This window comes from Agelaius tricolor, unplaced genomic scaffold, assembly GCF_023055355.1.
Source record: "Agelaius tricolor isolate 1412-34295 unplaced genomic scaffold, bAgeTri1.0.p SCAF_18, whole genome shotgun sequence".
Lineage (NCBI taxonomy): Eukaryota > Metazoa > Chordata > Aves > Passeriformes > Icteridae > Agelaius > Agelaius tricolor.
In genome coordinates, this window is record NW_027269278.1 from 8,166,412 (window position 1) to 8,191,748 (window position 25,337).

At 47.5% G+C, this 25,337-nt stretch overlaps 1 protein-coding gene across 1 annotated transcript in view; it reads right to left on the reverse strand.

The window, feature by feature from the left end:
• Positions 1-2,894: 2,894 nt before the first annotated feature.
• The window catches only part of PDLIM4 (PDZ and LIM domain 4), a 246,788-nt gene continuing 224,345 nt past the window's right edge, over positions 2,895-25,337 (reverse strand). Inside the window, exons 5-8 of the mRNA XM_071443204.1 lie at positions 14,507-14,685; positions 10,326-10,483; positions 6,573-6,693; positions 2,895-5,687 (exon numbers count right to left, since the gene is read on the reverse strand). Coding sequence (XP_071299305.1) covers positions 5,483-5,687; positions 6,573-6,693; positions 10,326-10,483; positions 14,507-14,685 — 663 coding nt within the window. The 3' untranslated portion in view covers positions 2,895-5,482. The remainder of the gene's footprint in view (positions 5,688-6,572; positions 6,694-10,325; positions 10,484-14,506; positions 14,686-25,337) is intronic.

Genomic DNA, 25,337 nt, shown 5'->3' on the forward strand with positions numbered 1-25,337 from the left:
CACTTGAATCCAGCCTGTGGGATTTGGAGCTCTCAGGAGCATTATGGTCATCACTTCCCAGCTCCTGGTAGTGGTGAATGAACTTTTCTCCTCCTGTCCTGCTTCTCTGGTCCCCAGCCTTCGGGTCAGAGCTCAGTGATGTGGTCAGGGCTGCAGGAGAGCGAGGAACCGCCAGGGGTCTTGCCAGAGAAGAGAGGAGATGCTCAAGCCCATCACTCCGCTGTGAAACGACCTCTCCCGGAGAGATCATTGCCAGAAGTTTCCCGAAGTGCTGCCCTCTGGGTGGATTTGGATGTTCTCGCTCGGGAACCTCCTCACCATGCCGGGACTCCTCACAGAGCGGGCTCTTGTCCCATCCTGCTCGAAGCCGCTGGATATTTCAGTTTTCATCACTAGATGGAGCAGGAGACAGCACAGCGCAGGGATGGGGCTCTGCCTTGTCCTATGGCCCTGCAGCCAGGCAGCTCCTCTGCCCCTCATCCCCTCCCCACGTCCTTTAGAGCCCCCTGCAGCCCATCTGCCCCTCATCCCCTCCCCACGTCCTTTAGAGCCCCCTGCAGCCCATCTGCCCCTCATCTGCCCCCACACACCCTTTATAGCCCCCTGCAGCCCAGGCCCACCCATTTACCACCATCTCCCCTACAGATCCCATACATTCCCCAGCACATCATGCATCCAATGCCCTCCCTTACATCCCCTGCCCTCCCCCAGATGTTGGGAAAACCCCTGGGACATGCTGCAAGGGGAGCATGGGCCTCTCCATTCCAAGGACAGGTTGGACACCTCTTGGGAGGGTCATGGTGGCTGGTGCTGCCTGGGGACAGGGGCAAGGTGTGAGTGGCCTCCTGAGAGCCCCTCCAGCTGGATTTTCCAGTGGTGGTGGTCATGTCCCACTGGTGAGCCCAAGCCCTCCCAACCCATGGTCCCACAGTGCCAGCAGCTTGCATCTCCTCAGAGTCCATTAGTTTGGGGAGGACACACTCATCACTGGCCTCCTGCAACCCTTCAGGTTTGGGAGTGAAGGACTAAGGTGCTTCTTCAGAAAATAGTTATTCTCATTAATGAAGGCAAAAGCCTGAACCAGGTTTGAGCAGAACCTTTGCAGAGTGAAGTGTGGCCCTGTGCCCTGAAATCAGTACTGGCCCAGCCCAGGCCCTCCCCACTGGGCTCCCTGCACAAGCAACTTCTTTAGGACTACCTAAAAATTCAGAATATTTAAATGTCCTGGGGGAGAAGCTGCTCCTGGCTGGAAGAGCTCTGAGAGTGTTTGCTGGGGAGAAACAGACACAAACAACTTGCAGATAAGTTGCTCTAGAATCAGGAGGAGTTTTCTGGGTTTTATTATATGTGTAGGGAAAATACTTTCCTCCCTAAAATAATGAAAATAGCTTCCTTCATACATGAGAAAAGGAAGAGAGGGAACTTTTCCAAAGAGCCTCTTCCCCTCAATCCCCCTCCTATGGCACAGAACATTTATCCTCAGATAAATGGACAAGCTGAGATTTTTTCAGTCCCTGGGGCAGACCAGTAGTAACAAAAGCAAAGTTAAACAACTCCAAACAAAAGCTGCAGCAGAACAGGGGCGTGGTGGTGGAAATAATGCCTGGCTAAGTAAGAAACTTTAATGATACATGGAAAAAGTTAAACAATTAAAACTTGCATCAGTCTGGCCCTGGTCCCACCTCATTTAGTTAATAAATGCTGTGCTGTGGAGCTTGTGCCTCTTTTTTTTCCTGAAGAAGAGAGGAGGCTCCCAGTGTTGGGCTGGTCAGAGTAGCTGTGTGGGCAGCAGAGGGTCTGGGGGGCCCCAGAGCTGCCCAGGCTCTCTGTACCCCTCAGTCTCACAGTGGGGATCACCCCAAGGGGCTGAAGCCCCCCAGAATCAATGCCCAGGGCAGAGGGGCTGGGGATGGTGATGGCTAAACCACAGAAACACATCCAACACATGTGTGTATTCAAGGGTCAATAGAAAAACCACTAATTGGAGAGTCATAACCGTATTAATTATTTGGATATGTGTATAAATTAGACAAAGAGTTACATAGACCCACACTGGAAACTTTTTCTTTCCCCTATGGAAACCTTTTCTGCCACATGCAGAGCCTCAGAGGCTTTGTATTTTAAACGTTTTAGGCACATACAGACAACAATTTCCATATATGAACACTTGCCAAATCAAACCTTTTAGGTTAAATATGGAGGCACTTACCTCACACCCCTTCTGACTTTCCCATACACCAGTGGTTTGAATCCCAATCAACTGTTAAAACCAGACCCACAGAGACTGAGCTACAAAAGCAAACATCCCTCTGACACAGCTGCTAACCCCAGCCTGGCCTCCCTTCCCAATCCCCCACACTCCCACCACCCAGTGGCTTCTGTACTCCAAGGGGCAGCAGTAACCTCTCCTTGGGAAGAAGGCCCAGCTCACCCCAGCACTGCAGAACTGTGGATCCCAGTCTGGTGACAGCCTGGGACATCAGGTGGGAGAAGGTTCCCTTGTGTCACTGTAGCTGATTAAACATCACCAAAATCACTGATTCTTCAGCCTTGTGCAGGAGCAGAGGCAGCAAAGCTCTGCACCATCACAGGGTGAGCTGGGTCTCACTGGTGGAGAGGAGCAGGCACCAGTGGGGGATCACACAGAGACACAGTGGCCTTTCCCACCTCCACGCCTGATAGGATGAAGGCTCCTAGGAAGGTCTCAAGTTAAAAAAACCCCACACCAACTCCCCCAAAACACAGACCAAACCTCAAACAAGCTCTCAATGAAATGTGGAAAGCAATTCACATTTGCAATTGGCACAGAGATGCAATTTGTACCTCCAAGATGCTTTTTGAAGTTTGGATGCCAGGGGACCCCCACACATACAGACCAGGCAAAGGCCAAGTGATGTGAGACAAAACCCATAATACAATTTTATTTTTTGTTTCATACAAACAGTACCCTCCCCACATTTTACAGAGTTTAACAGCATTATCTGGTGACACAGAAGGTGATGCTTGTGGCTGCTCCTGCAAGCCTCACAACAGGAACAGGGTGGCCTGAAGCCAGGAAACCATGTGCCCTGGGATGGGCCTGTGTGAGGCAGCTCCAAGCTCTGCAGGGGGATCAGGTGAATTGATTACTCCTAAGAAGGGGTATCATGAGATGCCTGGTGGAAATATTGATTTGAGGGAATGTGGGATCATTAGAACAGCTCCATGCCCAGCATTCCCACTGGTGTGGCAGCCAAGCAAGACTACCAAGGGTGCCCTGGCAGTAGCCTGCTCAGCTGGGTGTTGAAAATGAGGGCAATGAACCAACTCATGAACTTCTTGGTGCTCCCTGTATCAGGGCTGCAGATTCCTGGCATCCTGCAGCACATGGCCACCATGCAGGTAGAGTCAAATGGGGACAAGAGCCACAGGGAGTGACAAACAGCACCACTGGCAGCTCCAACTGTCTGCCTGGAAAACAGGGAAAGGCATCCTGTGCCATTCATGCTGGGAGTCTTCCATCATGCAGCTGGGCTGTATTCAGTCCTGGATTTTGGTGAAGCCTGAACTCTCAAGCTACAGGCACCAGAGCTCAAACCAGCAATGTATGAGGATAAGAGAGGAACTCAGAATAAATGTTTCTGACAAGGGCACCCTAAGGAGCTCCAAGCAGAGCCCTGCAAACCAGGGCAGTAATGCTTCCCACCTGATTACCATGTCTCCTCCTTTACATTTGTCCCAAATTTCCCCCCTTCAGAAGGTCCAACTGACCAAGCAAGGCCATGCAAATACAAGAAAAACGTGGTTCAGCACTGTGATAAAATTTCCACGTTTCTTATACTTTAATAATTAAAAATTCCTGATGGCAGAAGGAGGAGGATGTCCTCTGGATGTTCCCCTGGTGGCAGGAATGCACACAGTCAGCATCTCTGTGGTACCTAGCTGGAGGGAGCCCAGGCTGCTGGGAGGCTGCAGGGCACGGGGCAGGAGCTGCTGTGTCCCTGTAAAGCACTGCATGAAGAGGTCTAGATGGAGACCAGTAACACCCTAAAATCCCTTCTGGGGTGCAGAACCTGTAGGAAGAAATTGCCTGCTCAGCCCCAACTAGGATCATGTTCCCAACACTCCTCCAATCCCCAATTTTCCCTCCTATGGAGAGCCAGGAGGGAAAGGGGTGCTTTGCCCATCACCCCATTTCTTATTTTCGTTTTCCATGGAAGGAAAGCAAGCACAAGCATTTCTTTTTCTCCCCCATATCCTTCCTCTCTCAAAATGAGGAAGAGGAAGACTGAGGCTGTTGCAAAGCAGAAATAACCTCCTGGTACCAATGACACAGCTTCCATCACCTTGCACAGCAGTACCCAGCAGCTGAGCAAGTCAACTCTCTCTCTCCTTCCTCTAAGTACTAACATGAAAAAAAACACATTTCTCTAACAAAGAAACATTTCAAGAGCCACAAAGTCTTTTCCCTGTCAAATAAAGTGGATGATGGACCTGGCTGAAAGCACAGCCTTCAGAGATGGGTACAAACACAATCCTGCTGCCCTGGGACCTGGGGCTCACCCAAGCTCTGGTTATCCCTAAGTGCCTGGAGGGATTTTATCACCCCCTCTCTGCTGGGTGGCAGATCCAGATAGCAGCAATCTGAGGATTTAGAAATAAAGGACTGCAAAATTAGAGCAAAAATTGGGGAATAGTCATGATGGCCAAAGCAAAGGCAGCTGTGGGCAGAAATGCAGGAGGTGGGGATAATCAAAGGGTGCTCCAGACTGCTGCAGTGTCCTTTCAAGGTGTGCTTGAGCCATTAGATAACAGAATAATGGAATTAGGAGTAGACGGAGGAAGAAAAAGGCCTCATCACACACTCAGTGTGGAGATCTCTTGGGAACTCAAATCAGTCCTTGCCAGCCTCAAATTGCACTGCCCTGGTCCAGAGAGTTTGACTGTAATTACTGTTTTAAGAGACCACCCCTTCCTTGGCACATCTGCTGGGATGCAGCTGAGTGAGGCACCCATTGGTACTGTCCTGACTCTCAGGGGTTGGTTTTGAATCATTGGGGCAGCCACAGGACAGGAGATTAGGGTCAGGACATAAGAGACAGCTTCTTTTGTTAAAGTGCCTTATTTCTTTGAGCTTTTAAAACATCATCTAAAACATCTTCAGTAGAAGGAGGGCACAAAAAAAAAAAAGAAAAAAAAAAGGAATACAGGTTTTATATGAAAGAGAGTAGAGAATTAATCAATATTTACACAGATCTTGGATAAGATTACAGCACAGACTAATAACCCAACACAGCAAAAAGCAGAGTGTCAAAAAGAAGGGCAAAACCTGTTTGAATGCTTTCAACACCATTTCCCGGAGATCCCAAGTGTAAACGGTTTTATCTAGGAAAAGGCATTTGAACTTGGGCTTTGGTCATGGGGGTTGATTACAGCCCCAGTGCTTGCAGCTGGCAGGAGGACGTGGGTGGGCCACCCCACCTCTCCAGAGCACAGCCCAGCCTTAGACAAGTTCAACTTTGGCGTTTGGATAAACAGCCACCACGTCATATCCTTCGGGGGGCTTAACCCTCTCCTTGGCGTGTGTCTCGCAGTACAGCTGCTCCTCAATGAAGAAATACCCCCTCTGCTTCAGGTTGAGGCCACAGTCGTCACACATGAAGCACTCGGGGTGGTAGAGCTTGTCCCGAGCCTTGACAATGGTGCCCCTGCAAGAGATCAGAGAGCTCGAGTGAGGTGGAGGAACCAGGAGCATGAACAGCTTTTCCTGCTGCCTCAAGTGAAACAGTAAGTGGAGGAAAGCAGCGTGCAGGGACATGCCAGGGTGTTATCAGGGGTTCTCAGCCCACCCAAAGCTGCCACCTCACTCCAGGTGTGGCTTCACTGTGCTTCTGAAGGGAGGGATGCTCCACACCCAGCAGCACTGCTCCAGAGCTTGATGCAAAACACAGCCTTCAATATCTACACTCAGCCTGGGTCTGAAAATCAGCCAGCATCCACAAGGACTGGAGCTGTGCACTTGCAGGCACTATGACTTGTGGAGCAGAGACCCTCACTCACAGCACCAGCAAGAATACCATTGCAGGCATTTGCACAGCTCACACTCAGCCAGCAAATTTGGCTTGAGCAGGATGTAAGTTACAGCAGAACGTAAATTACAGCAGAACATAAATTACAACAAACAAAGCATAAAAACACCTATACTTTCTGAAATAAACATCCATCTGTCAGAGAGTAACTCTTCAACAAACAAACAAAACAGCTGTCTTCTTAACATTCAAGGTGTTTCTCCCACCAACCCTTGTAAGGCAGTGAAGGAGTGCTTGGTGCCGTGGTGCTATTCATAGTCCTTGGGCAGCTACTATGATAAGCAGGGCACAAACCATCCCATAAATCATCCCTTGCAAGATTCCCTTAAAAGGGGCAATCCAAACTGCATTGCTCAGGTTTAGATATGGTTAGAAAAAACCATAAAGGGATTCAAGGTATTCTGCTATAAATTCTAACCCACATGCCTGGCAGAACCCAACCCAGCCACGTCCCAGTGTCACTGTCCCCAGTGCACAGGGGCTCTGGTGAGGCAGGACACTTACACAATGCCATTCCTGCAGCGGGTGCACTCGGGGAGCATCTGCAGCCCAGACATGGGGCCACCAAGCTTTGGCACCGGGGACTTGATGTTCCGGGGGTTGCTCAGTTTGTCAAGTTTTTCACCTGCCAAGAATTATAAAGACACAGATTAAAAACTTGGTCTCTCAGGGCTGTTCTTCTTTCTTCTTCTTCCTTTTTTTTTTTCCTTTTCCCTTATGGAGTCAGATGAGCTTGCCTGTCATAACAGGACCTGCAACTTCCTTGGAAGTTCCAGGACAGCACCAGCTCAACAGACATAGACCTTGTCAAAATGTAAAGCTGTGATCTAGAGATGAGAGGTTAATTCGGCTATAATTCTACTTACTGAGTTAAGAATCATAAAATGAAGAGCTCAGAAAAGCCACTCCTCCCCACCCCCCCCACCAAAAAAAAAAGTTCCATCCATGAAAGAATTTCAGAGAATGAGGCAAACTGAACCAAACAATAATAGAATCACATGCACTTTTCTTCCTAGAGCACACATTTAAGCTCAAATAATCTAAACCTAAATACTGGGATAGAAGGTAAGGTCTTCTGAGGCACCAGGCCTCCTTTAATGAAGGTCCAACAACAGGAAACAATGAAGATTTTGTGAATATGAAAAATATCATAGCAGAATTTTCAGTGTTTCTGCTCCCACTCCCTACAGACCATCTACCATCTGCCCTCCAATTCTGGACAACACCAACATGCTTGTTGCCAACTCCTGGGATAGTTAAAATCTTCCAGTATTGACTGCATGGGTTTCCACAGCTGACAACTGACTGGTCTGTTTTTTGGCATATATTGATCTATGGTTCCTCTGTGATTGCCTAAGCCCGTAGAAAGGAGAAGCTCATGAAGAAGGACCAGTTGGCTCACAGATTGGAAAAGCAGCAGAGGAGCTCTTGGATGAACAAGTCATTCTCCAGAGTTCTAATTTGCCACAATCCCTGAGCTTCCAAGGTGTTTCAGTCCAGGGTACATTGTAAACATGGGCTTCAAGCCCTGATGCCCAAAAGGTCTCAGCAGGCCACAAGCACTTTCTGACTGAGGTATCTGCACATACTCTGTGCCAGTTTTGGCAACTTCAGAGCAAAATCCAGTGTAAGTGTCTCCCACAGCTCCAGGAGCATCTCTGCCTTTCCTAAAGGGAATTTTGAGTACCTGGAGCCTGATACATCATCACTGCTGGTTGCTCACAGACCCAGGGCAGGGTCACACCACAGATTGAAGGGCGTTACTCAGAAAAGAGACTCCTGCTCCCCCAGGAGTGCTTATTGTCCTGGGCCCAGATGGGAAGGAGGGTGCACCCCTGACTCATCCCCCGGGGTGCACAGGCACCCTCCCACCACAGCCCCCCTCTCCAGCCATGGCTCTGACACAGAGGCCAATGCTGCCATCAGTTCCAGTTTACCAAGTGGGTAAAACCAAAGGGACCAACTTCCCACCAGACCCCACCTCCCCAAAACACAATACAGTGTTTGGCAATGCCAAGAGCTTTCATACATGCAGGAGTGCCTGCCCAAGAGCAGAGCAGGGCTACTCCACCCCAGGAGTTCCCCCAGCACTTGGCTGGCTCCAGCCAAGCCCCTTGTTGAATCCTTCCGCTGCCTTGCTGGGAATAAACTGAAGCAACTGCTCAAGCTGTTGGCTTCCCCCAGCATGAGACACAGCATGCTTGGACTAGACAGGCTCATCTGCCAACATTTAACAGTTAAGCTGTCACTGCCTCTCATGCAGAGTGCTTGGATAAGCTGCTTAAAAAAGGAAAGAGGGGAAAAAAAAAAAAGAAAAAGGGATTTTACAGCAAAATGAACCCTGCAGAGAAGGCTGCTTCCCATCTTCTTGAACTGTGTATCATTTCCTTCCATTTACCAGCCCAGTCTCATGGTGATTTACAGTCTTCAGCAAGGCAGCAAAATGCTTTAACTCCACAGCCTCCACCATGCCATCCCCTTTATGGCTGGAGTTTTTTGTCCTTTCTGGGTCATGAGTGCATATGAGGGTGGGCACTGCTCCCTAAGGGTGTGTGACAGAGTTAAAATGCTTCCAGTAGGAACACATCCCATATAAAACAGGTCGTTGTCCAAGACACTCAGCTTCTTGGGAGAGGAGAGCTTGACTTTAAAAGGACAATGCAGAGCAGGCTTAGGTCAAAATGTGTAATTTTAGGCTTAAGAAAAAAGGAGCAGGGGTGGCAGCTGTAAAACAAACCCAGCGGGAACACTTAGGATTGAAAACGTGCTGGAACATCACAGAGCTTCATGCCAAGCAGAGATGCTTTTCACCTAATTTCTCATCCCTTGTGAAATAAACAGCCTTGAAATGACCAAGGCATAAGTGAGGCTGTGCCTGCAGGCAGTCACACATCCCCTCCACACTACTGAGAGGGAGAATGGTGGAACCCAGGTGACAGTGACTGCTCCAGCCTGTCCCATACTGGCTGGTACCCAAAAGCAGCCTGTCAGGCTCCAGTCAAACACACAGTGCTGCACTGGTGATGGGCTAGAGCCAAGAGAATGCTGATGAGCACACATCCAGGACTGGCTGCACAGTCCCAGGATGTGGGGATTTGTCCTGGCACCTCTTTGTTCCCCAGCCTTTTCTTTCTCCCTTCCTCCTAGCACTGGGTTTCTGCCAGCCCAGGGCTGCAGGATGCAGGGGGAGGCAGGAACAAGCCAGCAAAGCTTGAATTTTGTACCCTTTCCCTGGCACAGAGAAGGGAGGAAGGCAGCAGCTTTACTAATTGGGATTAACACAGTCACTTCCCACTTACTTCTTCCTAACAAGGAGAGTGGGGAAGCAGCAGATTTGTCCTTGCTCTTGGAGGTCTTGAAGGACCTGAAGGTCCAACTGGGGCTTGTATTTAACATCAGTCCAAGGGCTTTAATACTGCCAATCCAGGGGCTGCATTACTAATATAAAATACAATAATATACCCAGTGCTTCTGAGGTTGATCCTACCTCATGCTTTGCAACTATGGCTCAGTCCCACTGAGAAAACCAATACTGGTGGAATTCCATGATGATCAGAAGTTACCTGCAATTGTGCTTCTTGTGAAGCAAGAATCAACATCCTTCTAGTCAAAGAACAGACTTCTCCAACATTTTACACAAACAGAAACTGAAATGCAACAGCCCAACTCACTACCTCTGACGGCTCCATAATGAGATTTACAGCAGTTGGTATTTTCTCATAAAAGATATGTTCCTGGATTCACATGATTGCAGTATGGGGCCCTTGGAAGGAAACAGAAAGAGGAATCTTGCCCTGTAAGACTGTAAAGCAAAGCCTAAAAATTTGGACATAAAAGCCTCAATAGACTTAACGGTGAAAGGCAAATAAAATAAAAAAGTAGCTGAAATAGATTTGGGATCTTATTATTTAATGTGTTAACAACATGGGCAGGAAGCTGTGACAGACCTGAGAAGTGAGCCAAGAGCTCCTGATCTCTATCCCTGCCTTGCCGAGGACCATCCCACGTCCTTATGCAAATGCCATTTACTTAACCAGGCCAGGTTCTCCAACAGTGATCTTACACAACTGCTTAAGGCCATCACATCTCATAAACCATCTCAGAACACAGCTGCCACGCCACTTAAAAATCCAGCTTTCACACAGTGCTCAAGCCAGCCGCAAAATCTGGTAAGCAGGAGTATGTGAAACACTGATTTGAAACCTGCCATCCTGGTGGTCTCCTCACAGGAGGGCGCTTGGGTGCCAACCTCCTTACCATTCTCACTGGCCTCCAACATGCCCTGCAAGTACCGAAAGGATCCAGACTGCTTTGGCTCTGAAATGGGCTTTTCATAATCCTGGAGCATCTTGTAGACATCGGACTCCACATCAATCCCATTTCTGTTCCGTGGGAGAGACTTCACGGGGTCAATGCTGGTTTAAAGCAAAGAAAGAAAGGCTCAAGTCAAACAGAAACAGCTACTGTCAGCTCATCAGGGAGGTACTGAAATCTCCACATTCCCACAGATTCAATTAAGCACCTCTGTTCTCATGTGTTTCCCTGCCTGGAGGTATGTCTGGCACAGGAACAGTTGCTGAACCGAGGAGGTTAAACTTGTTCCCTGTTGGGCTCCAATTGAGCAACACAGCAAGGGCTGGCCCAGTTACCAGATGCCTTCAGGAAAGAGGGCAGCTGCTTGCAAATGCTGTAAATTGATTTTCTACTTAAGGAATTTATTGATAAAATGGGAAAAAAACATGCATTTCAATAACCATGTAGGGCCAGGGCATGCACCCACCCCTTGTAAGGGCATCTAGAGAGTGTGTGCCAGGCAGGACAGCAAAACCCCACCCACAAGTGCTTCCTGTGAAGCTGGTGTTACTGTAGGTACATCACAAACACAGAGCACAGTTTAACTGAGAAAACCACCTCCAAGGAGGGGGATATTGGGACTGCCCTGTAACCCCCCCCCCTTCCAGCCTTCAGCCTGGAGCTGCTCCTGGTCCGTATGAGAAGCTTTGGGATGCACAGACAACAAATAGCAATATAAATCATTATTTCAGTCCAAAGCATCAAAAAATGAAAAGCATGGTCTGGAATCAAATATATTTCAGGTACAGGCTTAAATGTTCTGTTGAGAAAAGCTGAATCCAAATGCTGTTGTGCTCCAGAGGCCCCAACATACAGCACAGAGCCAGGGGAAGGAGCTCCTCTTCCTTTTTACAGAGCAGGTCATCAAGGTCATTATAAAACCAGTAAAAACAGCAAGAGCTCTGAACTCCATCAGTTTCACATACTTTAGCTATCATCTGGATCATTTTCTCCACCAGTGTTATATTCATGTCTGCTTAAACAAATAAACAAAAGAAATAACATTCACTTTCAAAAAAAGAAAAAAAGGAGGAGAAAAAAACCTCCAGCAAAAGTCACTTTCAAAGAATGGCTAGAGCTCCATATTCTGGTAGCGACTCCCCAGCAGCTCTGCTCTCTGTGGTGCACCTGGGTGGTGCAGAGCCATGGACCCATCCCCGTGACTCCCAACCAGTCCAAACCCTGCAGGTGTGCTCCAAGTGCTTCTCTACCCTGCTACAGCTCACTCATACATCAATTCACACATGGTCAATGGGAAAGGGCAGGTTTGGCCAGCTGTGTTAATTTGGCACAGCCTGGTTTGTTGGTAGCAGCAGGGAGGGGGCCCACAAGGGTAGGTTCTGTGAGAAGCTGCTGGAAGCTTCCACCATGTCTGACAGAGCCAATCTCTGATAGCTCTGAAGTTGGACATGCTGCTGGCTGAATTAGAGTGGCTGATAACACCTCTGTGATGACATATTTAAGTAGAAAATCAAAACAATGCAGGGGCAGATTTTCCAGGGATGGCGAGGCACTGCTGTGGGGGCCCATCCCTGGCCCGGCCTGTGGTGATACATGGCCGTGGCTGCCGCCGCCTCCACACGGCCTGTGGTGAGCCTTGCCCTGCCTGCCCAGCCACACCTGGCCAGTCACACTGTGGGCAGAGGGACAGGGGGCAGCAGTGGCTTCTCCTTCCCCTGCCCTGCAGGGAGGAGAGGCATTAAACAGCGCTGGTATCACGGCTGCCACTGCAGGAAACATGGCGGCAGGGCCTGGCCTGTGGTGGAAACATGGCCAGCGACTCCCTGACACAGAACCTAGACAAAATCAACCTCTCAGTACTGTGGGATGCTGCAGGAATATTTGAATTAGTGGAACTTGTTGGCAATGGTATCTATGAGCAGCAGCTTTTCTTCTAGTCAGAGAAGAGGAAGAAATGAGGACACGTGAGGGAAAACAGCATGGCGGCACCAAGGTCAGTAGAAAAACAAAGAGGGGGAGGAGGTGCTCCAGGCATTGGAGCCAAAATTCCTTTGCAAGCTCTGGTAAAGACTATGATGACACAAACTGTCCCCCTGTAATGCAGGAAGTCCACAGGGGATGCAGATCCACTCACAGCCCACAGGAAAAGTGCTCACAGCAGAGCTGGTGGATGACAGAGAAAGCTGTGATCCAGTGGGAAACTTGAATGGAGAGAGGGCTCCTGCTTCCAGAGACAGGGAGAGGGGCCTTGCTTCCAAACTAGAGCAGCCTATCCTTAGAGGACTGCACCCTGTGGATGAGTGACCCAGGCCACAGCAGTTTTGGGAACACTTGTTTGCCTGTGGGAGGGACTCACAGCATAGCAGAGAACAGACTCCTCTCCCTGAGCAAAACCCCCACACCCTGTTTTGTCCTGCACTGTCACTGGGAAGGGAGGGAGGGGCTGGGGGGAAAAAATAGGTATTTTAAAGACTTATTTTACTTCTCATTAGCCTCCTTTTACTCTGTTAATAATAAATTTACTTTATACCTATATACTACTTTATACCTGTTTTTACCTTTGTACTTTAGAGTGTTTTCTCCCAGTCCTCATCTCAATTCATGAGCCCTTCGTTATTTCTTTTTCCCTCTCCTCTACCAAGCTGAAAGCAAGAGAGGGTAAGCAAGGGACTTTACTGGTGCCTGGCATTTGGCCAGTGTCAAATCATGACACCAGCACGGCCTCATCAAAGAAAATGTATTCCAATTCAAAGAAAATGCACTCCTGCCCCAATTCTACTCAAAGACCCAAGTGAATGTCCTTGCTTTAGGCTAATTTGCAGAAAGTACCAGATTTTGTTCTCTATTTTTTGTGCAGTTCTCCCCTTTCCAACTTCAATAACTTTCCCGGGGCAGCACAGGGAATGAGCTGGCTTGCTGCATCACTGAAATACAGATTCATGCAGACACAGAGTTCCCAAGCTGAAAAGAAACTCTCTTTGCATGTGATACAGACATTACTTTCTTGCAGGATATTTTGCCAGTTTGGAAAAACATAAATCAAGATCCTCATAAGCCATGTGAAAGCATCCCAGTCCACAACCTGGCTTGTCTCAAAGTCTGAGTTATTCACCCAAACCATTCTTGGCTACACAAAAGCCTTTTCTTTCCTAGGAGCATTATTTATTTCTCAGCCTCCCGGACAGCTGCACTGAGCAGATCTTACACTTATAAACATCCCAGTTACTGGAGTTCATCCTTTCAGCCAATATCTCCAGATTCCAGAGCAAGTATTGGCTCCTAGGTCTGTGGCAGTCCTAGGAGGGCAGCACCCTCCATCCTCCTTTGATACACTTTGAAAAAACAAATTATAAACAAAGTATTATTGTCTGTGACACTCACAGAGCCATGGAATTGTTTAGGTTAGAAAAGCCCTCTAAGATCATCAAGCCAAACCATTCCCCCAGCACTACCAAGGCCACCACTAAACCATGTCCCCAGGAGAAACATCCACAGGTCTGTTAAGTCCCTCCAACTGTGGTGACTCCACCACTGCCCCAGGCAGCCTGTGCCAGGGCTTGACAACCTTGTTGGTGAAGGAAGTTTTGCTAATATCCAATTTAAACCTTTCCTCCTCTTGTCTTCCTCGGCATTAATCCCAGCTGGGAGACCGTACCTAGGGGCCACTAATCTACCTACTCACATCAGCAACAGAAGGATCTCAACAGAGACCTGGAGAATGAGCACCTTCACCAAGATGCAAACCTGAGCATTGCTTCAGCATCACAAGCTTCAATTCAATGTTGCAGTTGCTACCTATGTAGATGTGGCCATTTTGTTCAGAAATTGCTGTCTCCAAGCCTTTTTATTTTTGCTTTGTTTTGTTTATTTGGTTAGTTTATTTTATTTTTTCTTCCCACCTATACTTGACCCACAGAGCAGGGGTCCAGCCCAGCATCCTGATGGACTTGGCAGAGTTAGGTCAATGGTCAGAGAGGATGATCTTTAAGGTCTTTCCAACCGAAGTGAGTCTAGGATTCCATGACCTCAGGAGCTTCAGGAGCACAACAGCATCTGTGCACTCCCTGAACCTTAGTTAGCAGGAGCAGCAGAAGATGCAGAGCCAAGCCCTGCCCTGCTCCTACCTGTGTGCAGGAGTGATGTGGAGTCCACTCAGCTGGCCTGGAAGGGCTGACTCAGAGCTGTTGTTTGTGTACAGCTGGGTTGGTTGGTGATGCTGCATGTTCAGCATCTGCTTGCTGTCCACAGGGCTGCCCCCAGCTCCATGGGGCATGGACCTCCTGCTCTGGGCAGGGCCACTGTCCTGGAAAAGAAAGAAAGCAGAAAACATGAGATTTATAGTGTGTGATGCACATGGAGGGGCTGTGTTGGGACATGCAGTTTGCAGTAATAACATTTTATGTGTGCTGTGGAAAACAGGGATGTGCAGCAGGAAAAGGAAAATTCAGGCTTGACCTGCAGTTAAATTGTGCTGAATCTACACAGCTCCCCTCAGTCCCCAATCAAATGAATTTGCTGTTTCTCCATGGTGAGCCACTGCCAAATATTCTGCATTTATTTGTCCTGCATTTATTATATATTTTAAAGCATATGTGCTGTTTCTTTAAAAGAAAGGCTGTGAGTCTACTTCTTATTCCATGTTCCATCACTCTGAGCACACTTGCTGTGCTCCTGACTTCAGGGCCATGCCTTCCATTTCTATCAGCAAAACAGGATAAACCCATGCTAGGCAGCTCACAGGCAGGATGGGCAACCCCCGAGGCCAAGGGACCAGTCCTGGGATTTTCACTTGCAGCCACCCTTGTCCACACAGATCCACATTCATTTAGGAAGGTTTTCTCCCCAAATAAGATTAGTCATTTACAGTGTGAGAAACACATCAGTCAAGGGTTTAGCTTGATATTCATATTTCCATTTGCTTTTTAAGTCCCAAGGTAAACTGTGGAAATATTTTTGTCATATGACCTCAAGTCAGGAACTCAGATGCCATTAAATGACAAATTTTCCACATTATTTTACCATTTTACCAATGTCAAACATTACCTATGTGTTATTCCACACACATGGAATTCCACATACATGGGTGTGCTATTAGTCAGTCCCATCCACACCCACAAACCAAGCAATACCTACTGCTAATGTCACCTGAGCCAGGCTTTGCCTGCAAAAACTCAGTATGGGGAGAGGAGCTAACCCCAGCAACTGGGAAAAGCAGCAGGAAGCTGGACACAGCCCATGGACACACGTTGGCTGCTATTTCCAGCCATCTGAGTCACAAACATGCCTGGACTGATGAAAGACATAGGTGCTGTGTAAGAGGCTGGAATCTATTTAACCTGGTTTAATTTGTTCTAGGGCAGCTCCCCAACACAGCTGCTTTCCACCAGCTTTTCAGTAGATTGAAGCTGATAAAAAACCAAGCAGGGAAATAAAACACCATCCTGTGAACAAATAACGAAGTGTGTATTCTGGGGCTCTGATACAAAGCTTATTTTTGACTAAAATAATCCAATAAATACTAATTAGAAACAAGTGTCTATCCCTAGTGCACAGGAGAACACACTAGCACTCACAAGCCTTGTAAAAACAAACAGCTAAGAGAAGTAAAAAACAGATCCTGCTAGAAAAAGATCTTGAAAGTCAATTCTTCAGTTCTTCCTAAGGCAAAATGTCCATTGATAAAACCAAGCTTACTTAAGAACTGAAAGATGGTGTTTTCAAGGTTTTTTTCCTACCATCAGCTGAAAACCTGCAGCCTGCAGCAAGCTCCCAGCAACTTCCCCTGCCTCAGAAGCTGCCTGGAGCCCTCTTGGCACAGTTCCCTCCACACCACACATGCACAAACATGTGGGGAAAACTGCTTCCAACATAATAACTTCAAATTGTCTATTAAAAAAGGAATTTTGCTGCCAGGAATAATATAATTTTAACTGCTCCCCAATTTATAGTCTTAAAAAAACCCAACCATATATATATACACACAAGCAGGCTATGTGTTCTCAATTGCCAGATTTAGATTATTATTTCAAGGGAAATAAAGAAAACACTCAACTATGATGCAGAGAGGAAAAGAAGGATCATAAACATTTTTTTTGAGATAAAAGCAATGGCCCATATGGGTGGCAGCACTGACAGCAATGCTTTTAGAAAACAATTACCTTTAATTATCTGGGCCAGATTCACACTCAGGGTGGCTGCAGGAGAGGGCTGGGTCCTCTCCTTTGACCTCACGTGCTCCTGCACACTGATGCCATCCAGACCTTTGCTGGGGAGCTCAGAACTGGCAGCTGTTTCCAGAACAGAAACCTCCTCCAGACCATCATCTCCACGGACTTGCTTAAATCCAGAGTAGTTTGTAAAGCATTGCCCCTTTGTCCTGTTAAGCTCAGCAATTTGTACATCAGGACCAAATGTTGCTATAAAGCTAAAACTTATTGCCTGGGCACTCTCCCAAAGGAGGCCCTTGATGGAAGGGAGGAAACAGAGCCCTTCCTGCAGTGCCTGGCAGTGCCCCCAGCTCCCTGTCCCTGTGGGAGGAGGATGCTCGTGGTGGTGGCAGCTCACCTTTGCTCAGCTCTGTTAGAAAGCCACAGGTGACCCAGCAGCATCCATAGGGATCAAGAGGCTCCTCCTGTAGCACAAAATGCTGCTCCCAGGCCAGAGCTCAGTCTCCTCTTCCTCAAAGGTTGTGAGACCCCTGCAAGGCTTCACTTTGTGCAAAACACTCACACATTCACCCTCAGAAACCCAGAACCAGATGGATTTCTTTCCAGTTGTCGAATTCAAGATCAGGTCAAATTTCCCCCTTTCAAGGCCTAATTTGCTTTTCTTTGCTGGATTTTCTTCCTGCTTTTTATGGCCTTTCTTAAACTGAGCTTACAAACCCTTCTTTAGAGCTGGCCTGTGAACTCTCACCAAGGAGAACTCTTTCAGCCTACAAACCAGAAACTCCCAATTTGTTTTCTCATGACTGGCTGTTTCTTTAATGCATATTGCAAAATGTCCTATTTGTCCATGGAATTCTGCATTCTTTGGCATGTGGCAGCATGGTGTGGGACCCACACCACCACAGACCAGACAAAATGAGACAAGACATTGTTGGGACCCTTGGATGGGTCACATGCTTCCACCTAACCCCTGTCACTCTCTCTCTCTCTCTCTCTCTCTCCCCCCACATGCATACATCTTTTTCTCTCTTTCCTTCTCTTTGCCTTTTTTACTATTAAATAAAAAATACATCCACTTTTTGGCACCAATATCTAGCCTCATTTGGTTTTAATCTAGTTTTTTGGGTATATTTTGAACCTTCAAAGTTCTTTGTGGTTAATATACAGAGACTCAGCTTTCCTCACTTTTCTGGGTTTAAACTGGATCCTAACAAATGTATACCACAGTCTGAAGGAAAACCTTATCCATCACATCCTTCTCACTACACTCTTTTCACAGCTGGCAGCTAAATATCAAATTAGTTTTTCAGCTCTAAGTAAAAGACCAAACTCTTAAAATCAGATGATCTATTTGAAAAAAGGCTGCAGACAATGTTCACAGGAAACATAACTCAAGCTGGAGCCCCAGCCCGCCCATATTCCCAGAACAGGCTGTACTGCACAAGGGGCATGTAGTGACAGGACAAGGGGGAATGGCTTCACACTGACAGAGGGCAGGCTTAGATGGGATATTAGGGAGAAATTCTTCCCTGTTAGGGTGGTGAGGCCCTGGCACAGGTTGCCCAGAGAAGCTGTGGCTGCCCCATCCCTGGAAGTGTCCAAGGCCAGATTGAATGGGGCTTGGAGCAACCTGGGGCAGGGGAAGGTGTCCCTGGCCATGGAAGGTGAAAGATGAGCTTTAAGGTCCCTTTCAACCCAAACCATTCTGTGATTCTGTATACACATTTAACCCAGAGACAAATCTCTCACACAAAGAGCAGTAACATTTCTCCACCTTGGAGCAGCCATGTGGATGGATGGCCATCAGCAAGGCTCTGATGGATGTTTCCTCCCACAGCTCCAGGGAGAAGCTGCACCCTTGTGCAAATTAAAGAGCTCAGGAGAGACTCAAACTGTAATGCCAGGACTTTATCCCTTAACCTACCTGGCTCCCCAGCAGTCTCTTAAAAATCCACAGCAATGGAAAAAAGTTACCTAAGACTGTCAAGATTGAAATGTGTTTGCATTTATCTTGCCTGCACAGTGCAGAGAGCACATTTCTAACATCAAGTGTGTGAGGGGCATTTACCCAGCAGAGGAGAGCTCTGTATGAATGCCATGGTAAAAGAGCCTTGAAATTTCCTCCTTTGCCCAGCAGCAGCAGCAGCAAGCCCCTGCCTGGTGACTATCTCACTAGAGCTAGGTTCAACAAGAGTCTAAACCCTAGAGAGGACTGTCCTAGATCCCAGTGTTCAGGGCCACCTTCCAAGCTCAGGAACAGAAGGGCATTGCTCACTGCAGGTGTCAGATTGATGCCCTCACCACACACAGGCTGCTGTTGGATTAACTTTCCCACTGACAGAAAATAATATCCACTACAGGTGGAAAAAAATCCTCAAACCATCATAGCAAGTGTCAACCACCCTCCTGACATCTTCCCCTTTCTCCCAGGGAAGATGCTGCTGCTCCCATTTCAGTCCATGCTTCCATTGAATCACTTTACTCACCTTCTGGTGTTTGGCTTATAGGACAAACCTGGTGAGTTTAACACTAACAGTCTATGCCCTGATATAATGTTTTCCAGCTTACTGTCACTCTCCTCTCTCTCAGTTGGGGAATTGTTGCATTTTCAGGTGTTACGACATCACACTTTCTGATTTTCTTTCCATAATCATTATCAGCAGCTAATTGAAACTAAAAATTTCACTGGCAACAAGCTAAGCTTCAGGCTACAAAAACATTACATGCTTAAAACCAAAAGATGCCTACTTCACAAGCATGGCTTATCTGAACACCTCCTTCTGTAAAAGCCAGGATAAGGTACACCAGAAAACACAGCAAAAGCAACAGAATAATATATTGTTTCATTTTGGATTGTCCCAACATTTTGTTTTTCCTCATCAATAAATAAGATAAATTCAGGTAGATTCAAAAGCACATCTCAGCCTTTCCCAGCCCTCTGTGGCATGAGCTGCTTTAGGGGATGGAAGCAGCTGCTTCAGCCTGATCATCCTGAGGGACCACAGTGAGCATTACTCCAGCATCCCTCTTTGCACCACTGGGGATGGCTCTCTCCACTCAAGTGACCTCCAAGAGCAGTTAATTCCTCTTAAGTGAGCCAGAAGAAAAAGTGAAAGGGGATAAGCTGTTTTTCCTCATGGACAAGAACAGAAACACCGAGCTACACCTGTGCTTCCAAACACTTGGCACTTCTGAGTACACAAGCAGCAGTTTCCTTAGCTGTGTCAATGCAGTCATCACTGAAACTGATGTTATCAAGTAAAATAACACTGTATATGTCTGTGCTAGCACTTAATCCAACAGCATTTTGTTTTATGCTAAACCAACCCCCACTGTTATAATTTCAGGATAATTCCTATGTACCTTCAATGAGAACAAATTATTCAAGTTACCTGGACAGAAGAAAACACTATTCTGAAGTTTCCATTCCCATTTTTTCCCTCCTTTATCCTAATATTGTTTTTGCCTCTTTCATATACCAGGACTACCAAAACTCACTTAAAGATGCTAATTTATCTAAGACACACACAGAGAATTTTGCATAAAAGGTTACAGCTTCAAGATGTTACAATGGTACTCAGAAAACTCCTTTGCTTTCAAATGATGCAATATTATATCACAGGCAAAAGTAAACACAAGTACACATTCTATGTGTGTCTAACCTTTTCACCCAGTAAATTAGATTAGTGGGTTTTTGTAGTGTAAAACCCCAATATCTGGGTGTGAAATGCTGCCTGAGCACCAGAGCTCCTGGCTGATGCACCCACAGTGGCTGTCAGCATTCAGCATGTTTCTGCTATTAAATCAGTCCTCAAACAACAAACTGCGAGTTCCCATGGAAGGGAGCCCGGGCTTGTGCCAGGGCATGAGCTCATCCTTTGTTTTCCCCAAAGCAGACATTTTCCCTCCTTCCTCAGGAGAGTGTTGGTTGGTGCCCTGCTGCTGGGACTGGGGGTCACAGCAGGAGCTTTCCCAGAAGCAGGCATGGCCCATCCTGCCCCAAGAGCAGGGGAGGAAGGATGGTCAGTCTCCCTGAGAAAGGAAATTCCATCTCTCCAGCCAGGAGGCTTTAACCCCCAGCTCACAGAACTCAGCATGGCCCATGCCAGGCTTTTGCAAAGAAGTACATAGAAGTTTCCTGCTTGGCAGCAACCCACAGAGAACTTAAAACAAATATTCCATCTAATTAAAGTTAACTTAAATCCATTACTCAGTTAATTACACAAGGAGACATTCACCCTTAGTAAAAATAAATAAATATATATATATATATAATCTAGCAAAAAGTAAATATGAGGATATATAACACATTTTAAAGGTGCTAAAATCAGTTCTAAGGGACAGGTTAGCAGCCAACTGTCCCTGCTCTACTGTGGGACACCACTGCTGTCCCTGGGTGCCCAGAGCTGGGGCACCAGAGGCTCAGACTGCCCTGAAGCCCACATGTGATTTCATTTATGTAATTAGGAGCAAGCAGGATCAGCAGTGATACTATTTGTGAAGTCAGGACAAGTATGAAAAGCTCCCAGGAATGATGTTGCAGAGCCCATGCTGGGAGGATGCCTTGTGCAATGAGAGGTGGCAAGTCCTCAGCCCTGCAACCAGACACACCTGAGCCCCTCTGACAAGAGCAAACAAAGGTGTGCTCACATTTCCACTGGCCTAGCTCACACCCAGCACTGCCTGGATTAGGCTGCTCAAACAGTTCCAACAGATGCAAGTGTATCCCAATTCCTCCTCTTCTTCCCATTCTGGCTGGCATTTTCACACAGCAAGCCACACACCTTGCACCTGATTTTAGTCAGAGCAAGCAGAGAACAATTCTCTGTGAACTGAGACCTGGGTGTTAAGAACAGAGTAACACACAGGGAAAAGAATTCATAAGTGATGAGCAGAAACAGCCTTCTCATTGTTCCTGTGCAGCTTCCCTGGTGCTGTGGCTCTTCTCCACTGCCCAGAGCTCACCCTCCCAGTCTGGGGGTCAGGCTGGGAAAGCTCAGGACAGAGCACAATAGAGGAGCAAGAGTGCTGATGCACCTCCCTCATTCATCCCCTGAGAATGACACAGGGCTGCTCTGCTAGCTCAGTAGCACCAGGACACCATTCCCCATGGATAACTGTGGGAAGTGCCTCTGCCTGTCTGCACTGCCAGAGGAAACCCAGCCTTTCATCCCATGTGGCTATTTCAGCTAAACATCCAGGTTTGGGAAGACTTGCATCCTATTCCAGCTCTGGCTACGTGCTGCCAATTTAATTTCTGCTGCAATTATTCTCCCACCCACACACTTGATCTATTGTCAATTAGCACTGACAGGGTCCCCAAAGCCCAAAGCCTACATTTCCAGCCCCCCTGGGCCAGAGAGCTGCCAATTCTGGCAGTTTGGGAATTAACAACAAAACAAACATCCTCTCTTTTTATTAGCACTGCATGGCAGTATTTTGACTAGCAAGCTCATGCTACAGGAAGCCACTAACAGTGGGATCTCCAGAAACTGATGGAGGGGTGCTCCCACTTCTCCTGTCTGCTGGGGAGGAGTGGCTGGGACCAGTGGCCACAAGGACACCAACACCAAGCCAAGTGAGATTGGGGATCCCAACATGTCAGCAAGGATGTCATGTCTGAGTGATGGAGAGCTGGACTGCTGGCTGGAAAGCTCTGAGCTGTCCCCAGCATCCCTGTAGGTCCCACCTCCACCCATCTCTGGGTCCAACAGACAGGCAGCCCTTCTTTAGGTAGCAAGTCTGAACATCACTGCATTTGTGGCCTCCTCTGTAGGTCCTTCCTTTTAAGGACAGACTCATCTAGCAAAACCAACTGATAGCCAAAGTCTGCTTTAAAACAAAAAAGTTATTTTACCCAAAAGTTACTCACTCATCCTGTTCAGTGTTGTTCCTGCTAATTGTGAAAAAGCAGCTCTCCAGTTCCAGCTTCTTCAGTTTGAGGGCAGCTATTCCCCACAGCCATGGCAATAACCAAAGTTTTAATAAGGAGGATTGACCACATTCTTTGACTCTGAGTAGGGGTTTACCAGAAACCTCAACTGAGAAACCGCAACAGATTTAGAAAAAGGGGAGAGGAAAACTCACCAGTTACTCCACACCTTCCAAGTTCTCTTGCACAGAAGGTAACTACAAATTTCACTGCCTTCAAGACAAAGAATACACCTAAAAACCTAAATTGGAATAACAGAAATACAGATTTTCCTACAAATCATTCAGACTGAGGCATTCTGCTTATGCTCACATGTTTCAGGCAAGAGTTACTGTAGTCATAAGTCAAGATTTTCAACAGATCTTTGTCCAGTATGATGAAAAAGCATACAGAGTAAAACTTGGAGGAAGAAAAGATATGTGCTCCCCATTACTGCAAAGGCCACTTGGGGTAAAACTCTCAAAACCTTTTTCAGGGACAAACCCCCAATCTCTTTTTGTGATTTGAGGGCAGAATTCCAGCAGAAATTTTTCCCTGTGTTTCAAAGCAGATTGCTTTTTTCCAGATGCAAGGAAGTGCACCTAAAGGTTGCACATATTGAGCCAAGTTATTACTTTACAATGAGATTTTTCCTTCTCACAATCTAGTACATGCCTTTGCCAAAGGGGCTGAATGAACACAGCACAGGACAGCCCTGGGTCACCTGGCATTGCTCCACAGGGACCCCAGCCCTGCCTGTGAGCTCTGCTCCCAGGGGATCGGCACCTGCAGCAAAGATTGGCTCTCTTTGGGTGCTGATGGTCACCCTCAGCCTCACACAGGTCAGAGGACATCAGTGATAACACTTGGAAGATATGCACAGCTGCTGGCATGTGCTCCAGGCTGCCAGCATGAACCACACTGGAGGCAGTTTGGGGAGAAGAGTCAACCAACACACCTTGGCTGCAAGCACAGCAACCTGGAGGTGTGCATGGAACCACCTTCACCTCCTCTCTGGGAAACCCAAAAAGCCACTAAGGAAGACAACACAGGGATACAGGCACAAAAAAGAGCAAGAGCAGGAATCTGCTGCCTGTACTTGTGTACCCTTGCTCACACACCTCTCTTGGTGCCCTACCACAAACACATCTGCCTTGCACACCTACTTCCCAGATTTACATATTTTCAGTGCAGCTCTGGATTCAGAATAGTCCATCCCTACCCCCTTCATTATATCTTATAAAACTGTCTAATTTTTAAAAAGATCCATATGTAACATATATTAATAGTCAGATTCAAATCCAATCTGCATTAAACCTCAGGAAGTTGTATCTGGCAGTGGAACTGCTGCACATTTGTTCCTCATTTAATATTATTCATAGGTAAAGCCTAGTAAGAAAAAATATCTGTCAGAAAATATGGCTGTAATTGATAAATGAAGCAAACATGGCCAGAATGCAAGACCCAAGCTCACACATCAGGCTGTGCTGTGAGTCAGGGCAGGAAAGACAAACAGCCCCAATTGCTGCTGGTGTGTGGTACTGAGGCAGCTCTGCCATTGCTGTTGGTGTGCTGTGCCTCTGCCTGCTGTCCTGGGCAGAAATGCAGAATATCTGCCAATTCCACGTAGCTGGAATGGCCAACAGACCCAAGAGCCTCACACTCTGGTCCATTTCTCATGGGGTTTGGGGGATCTCACCCTTGTCCTGATCACTCAGTGGGCACTCTGCTGCCAGTACTTTCGCCCCATTCCTCACTGAAGGAGATTCCACTCCTTACAGCATCGTCCCCTCTCTTCTACCCTTGCAGCTCTTGTAATCCTTTTGAACTGAGCCAAGGCAGGGCTGAGGGGGCACCCTGGAGCCCTCATCAGGACACTCTAAAAGCCTCTCTGGAAAGGAGCAGTTGAGCTAAACCAGCAGACCCTGCACACAGGCATTTTGTAAGGGCTGGAGAAAAAGCATGGAAAAGGACATAAACCACCTCTGTGGAGGAGACAGCCATCTGAGCAATATTTGAACACTCAGCATCAGCCAAAGGGAGCTCACATGCTTTGGGAGCAAGCACAGGGGATTCTGTCAGCCTGAACTGACATCCTCTGATGCTCTGAAGGCTGTAGGCAGCCCCAGGGCCTCTGCCCTGCCCTGGGAGGGGTGGCCAACCTAGAGCAGTGAGAAGCCTCAGCAGGCTCCAGCCCTGCCATCCATGACCTTGGGTGCCCTGGGAAAGCTGGCAGCATGTGTACAGCCCAGCACACATTCAAGGGGGAGTCAGACAGCAGGAGCTGCCCTCTGCCCATCTATCCTCCTGGTCTCCTCCTTGTTCCCCAGATATCCCCACAACATGGACCAGCACATGCAAAAATTGACAATCCAGTACCTTATAAGCAGAGAGGGAGAAGAGAAACCCCATTGCTCTTTCCATCAAGAAGCCAAAGGAGAATGAGAGTCACCTCTGACCTTGCTAACAAGCCATCAGAGATGGGTAGGAAAGATGGGGAGACCTGCTCAGCTCCATCCACCACCCAGATGCTGCAGGAGGCAGGGTAGTAAGGCAGGGCAGGAGACAGGTAGAAGGCTCCAGGAAACAGAGCTGAGGACAGAGGGAAGAGAGAAGCTGCAAAACAGAGAGAAGAAGTGAGAGAGGAAAAAAAAACCAAAAAAACCCCACAAAGGAAAAAGATGAGAACATTAAAAAAAAAAAAAAAATCCACCATCATGGAAGGTGAATCACTGTCAGAGGATTGGGAGGGTGCAGCAGATTTTGGAAGCAGCCAAGGTAGAGGCACACCAGCTGAGGCAGATGCAGACAGACCCTGGGGTGCTGTACCCTGGGAAGGGCAGGCATTGGATAGTCAGAGGACTCCCAAGAGCTCCA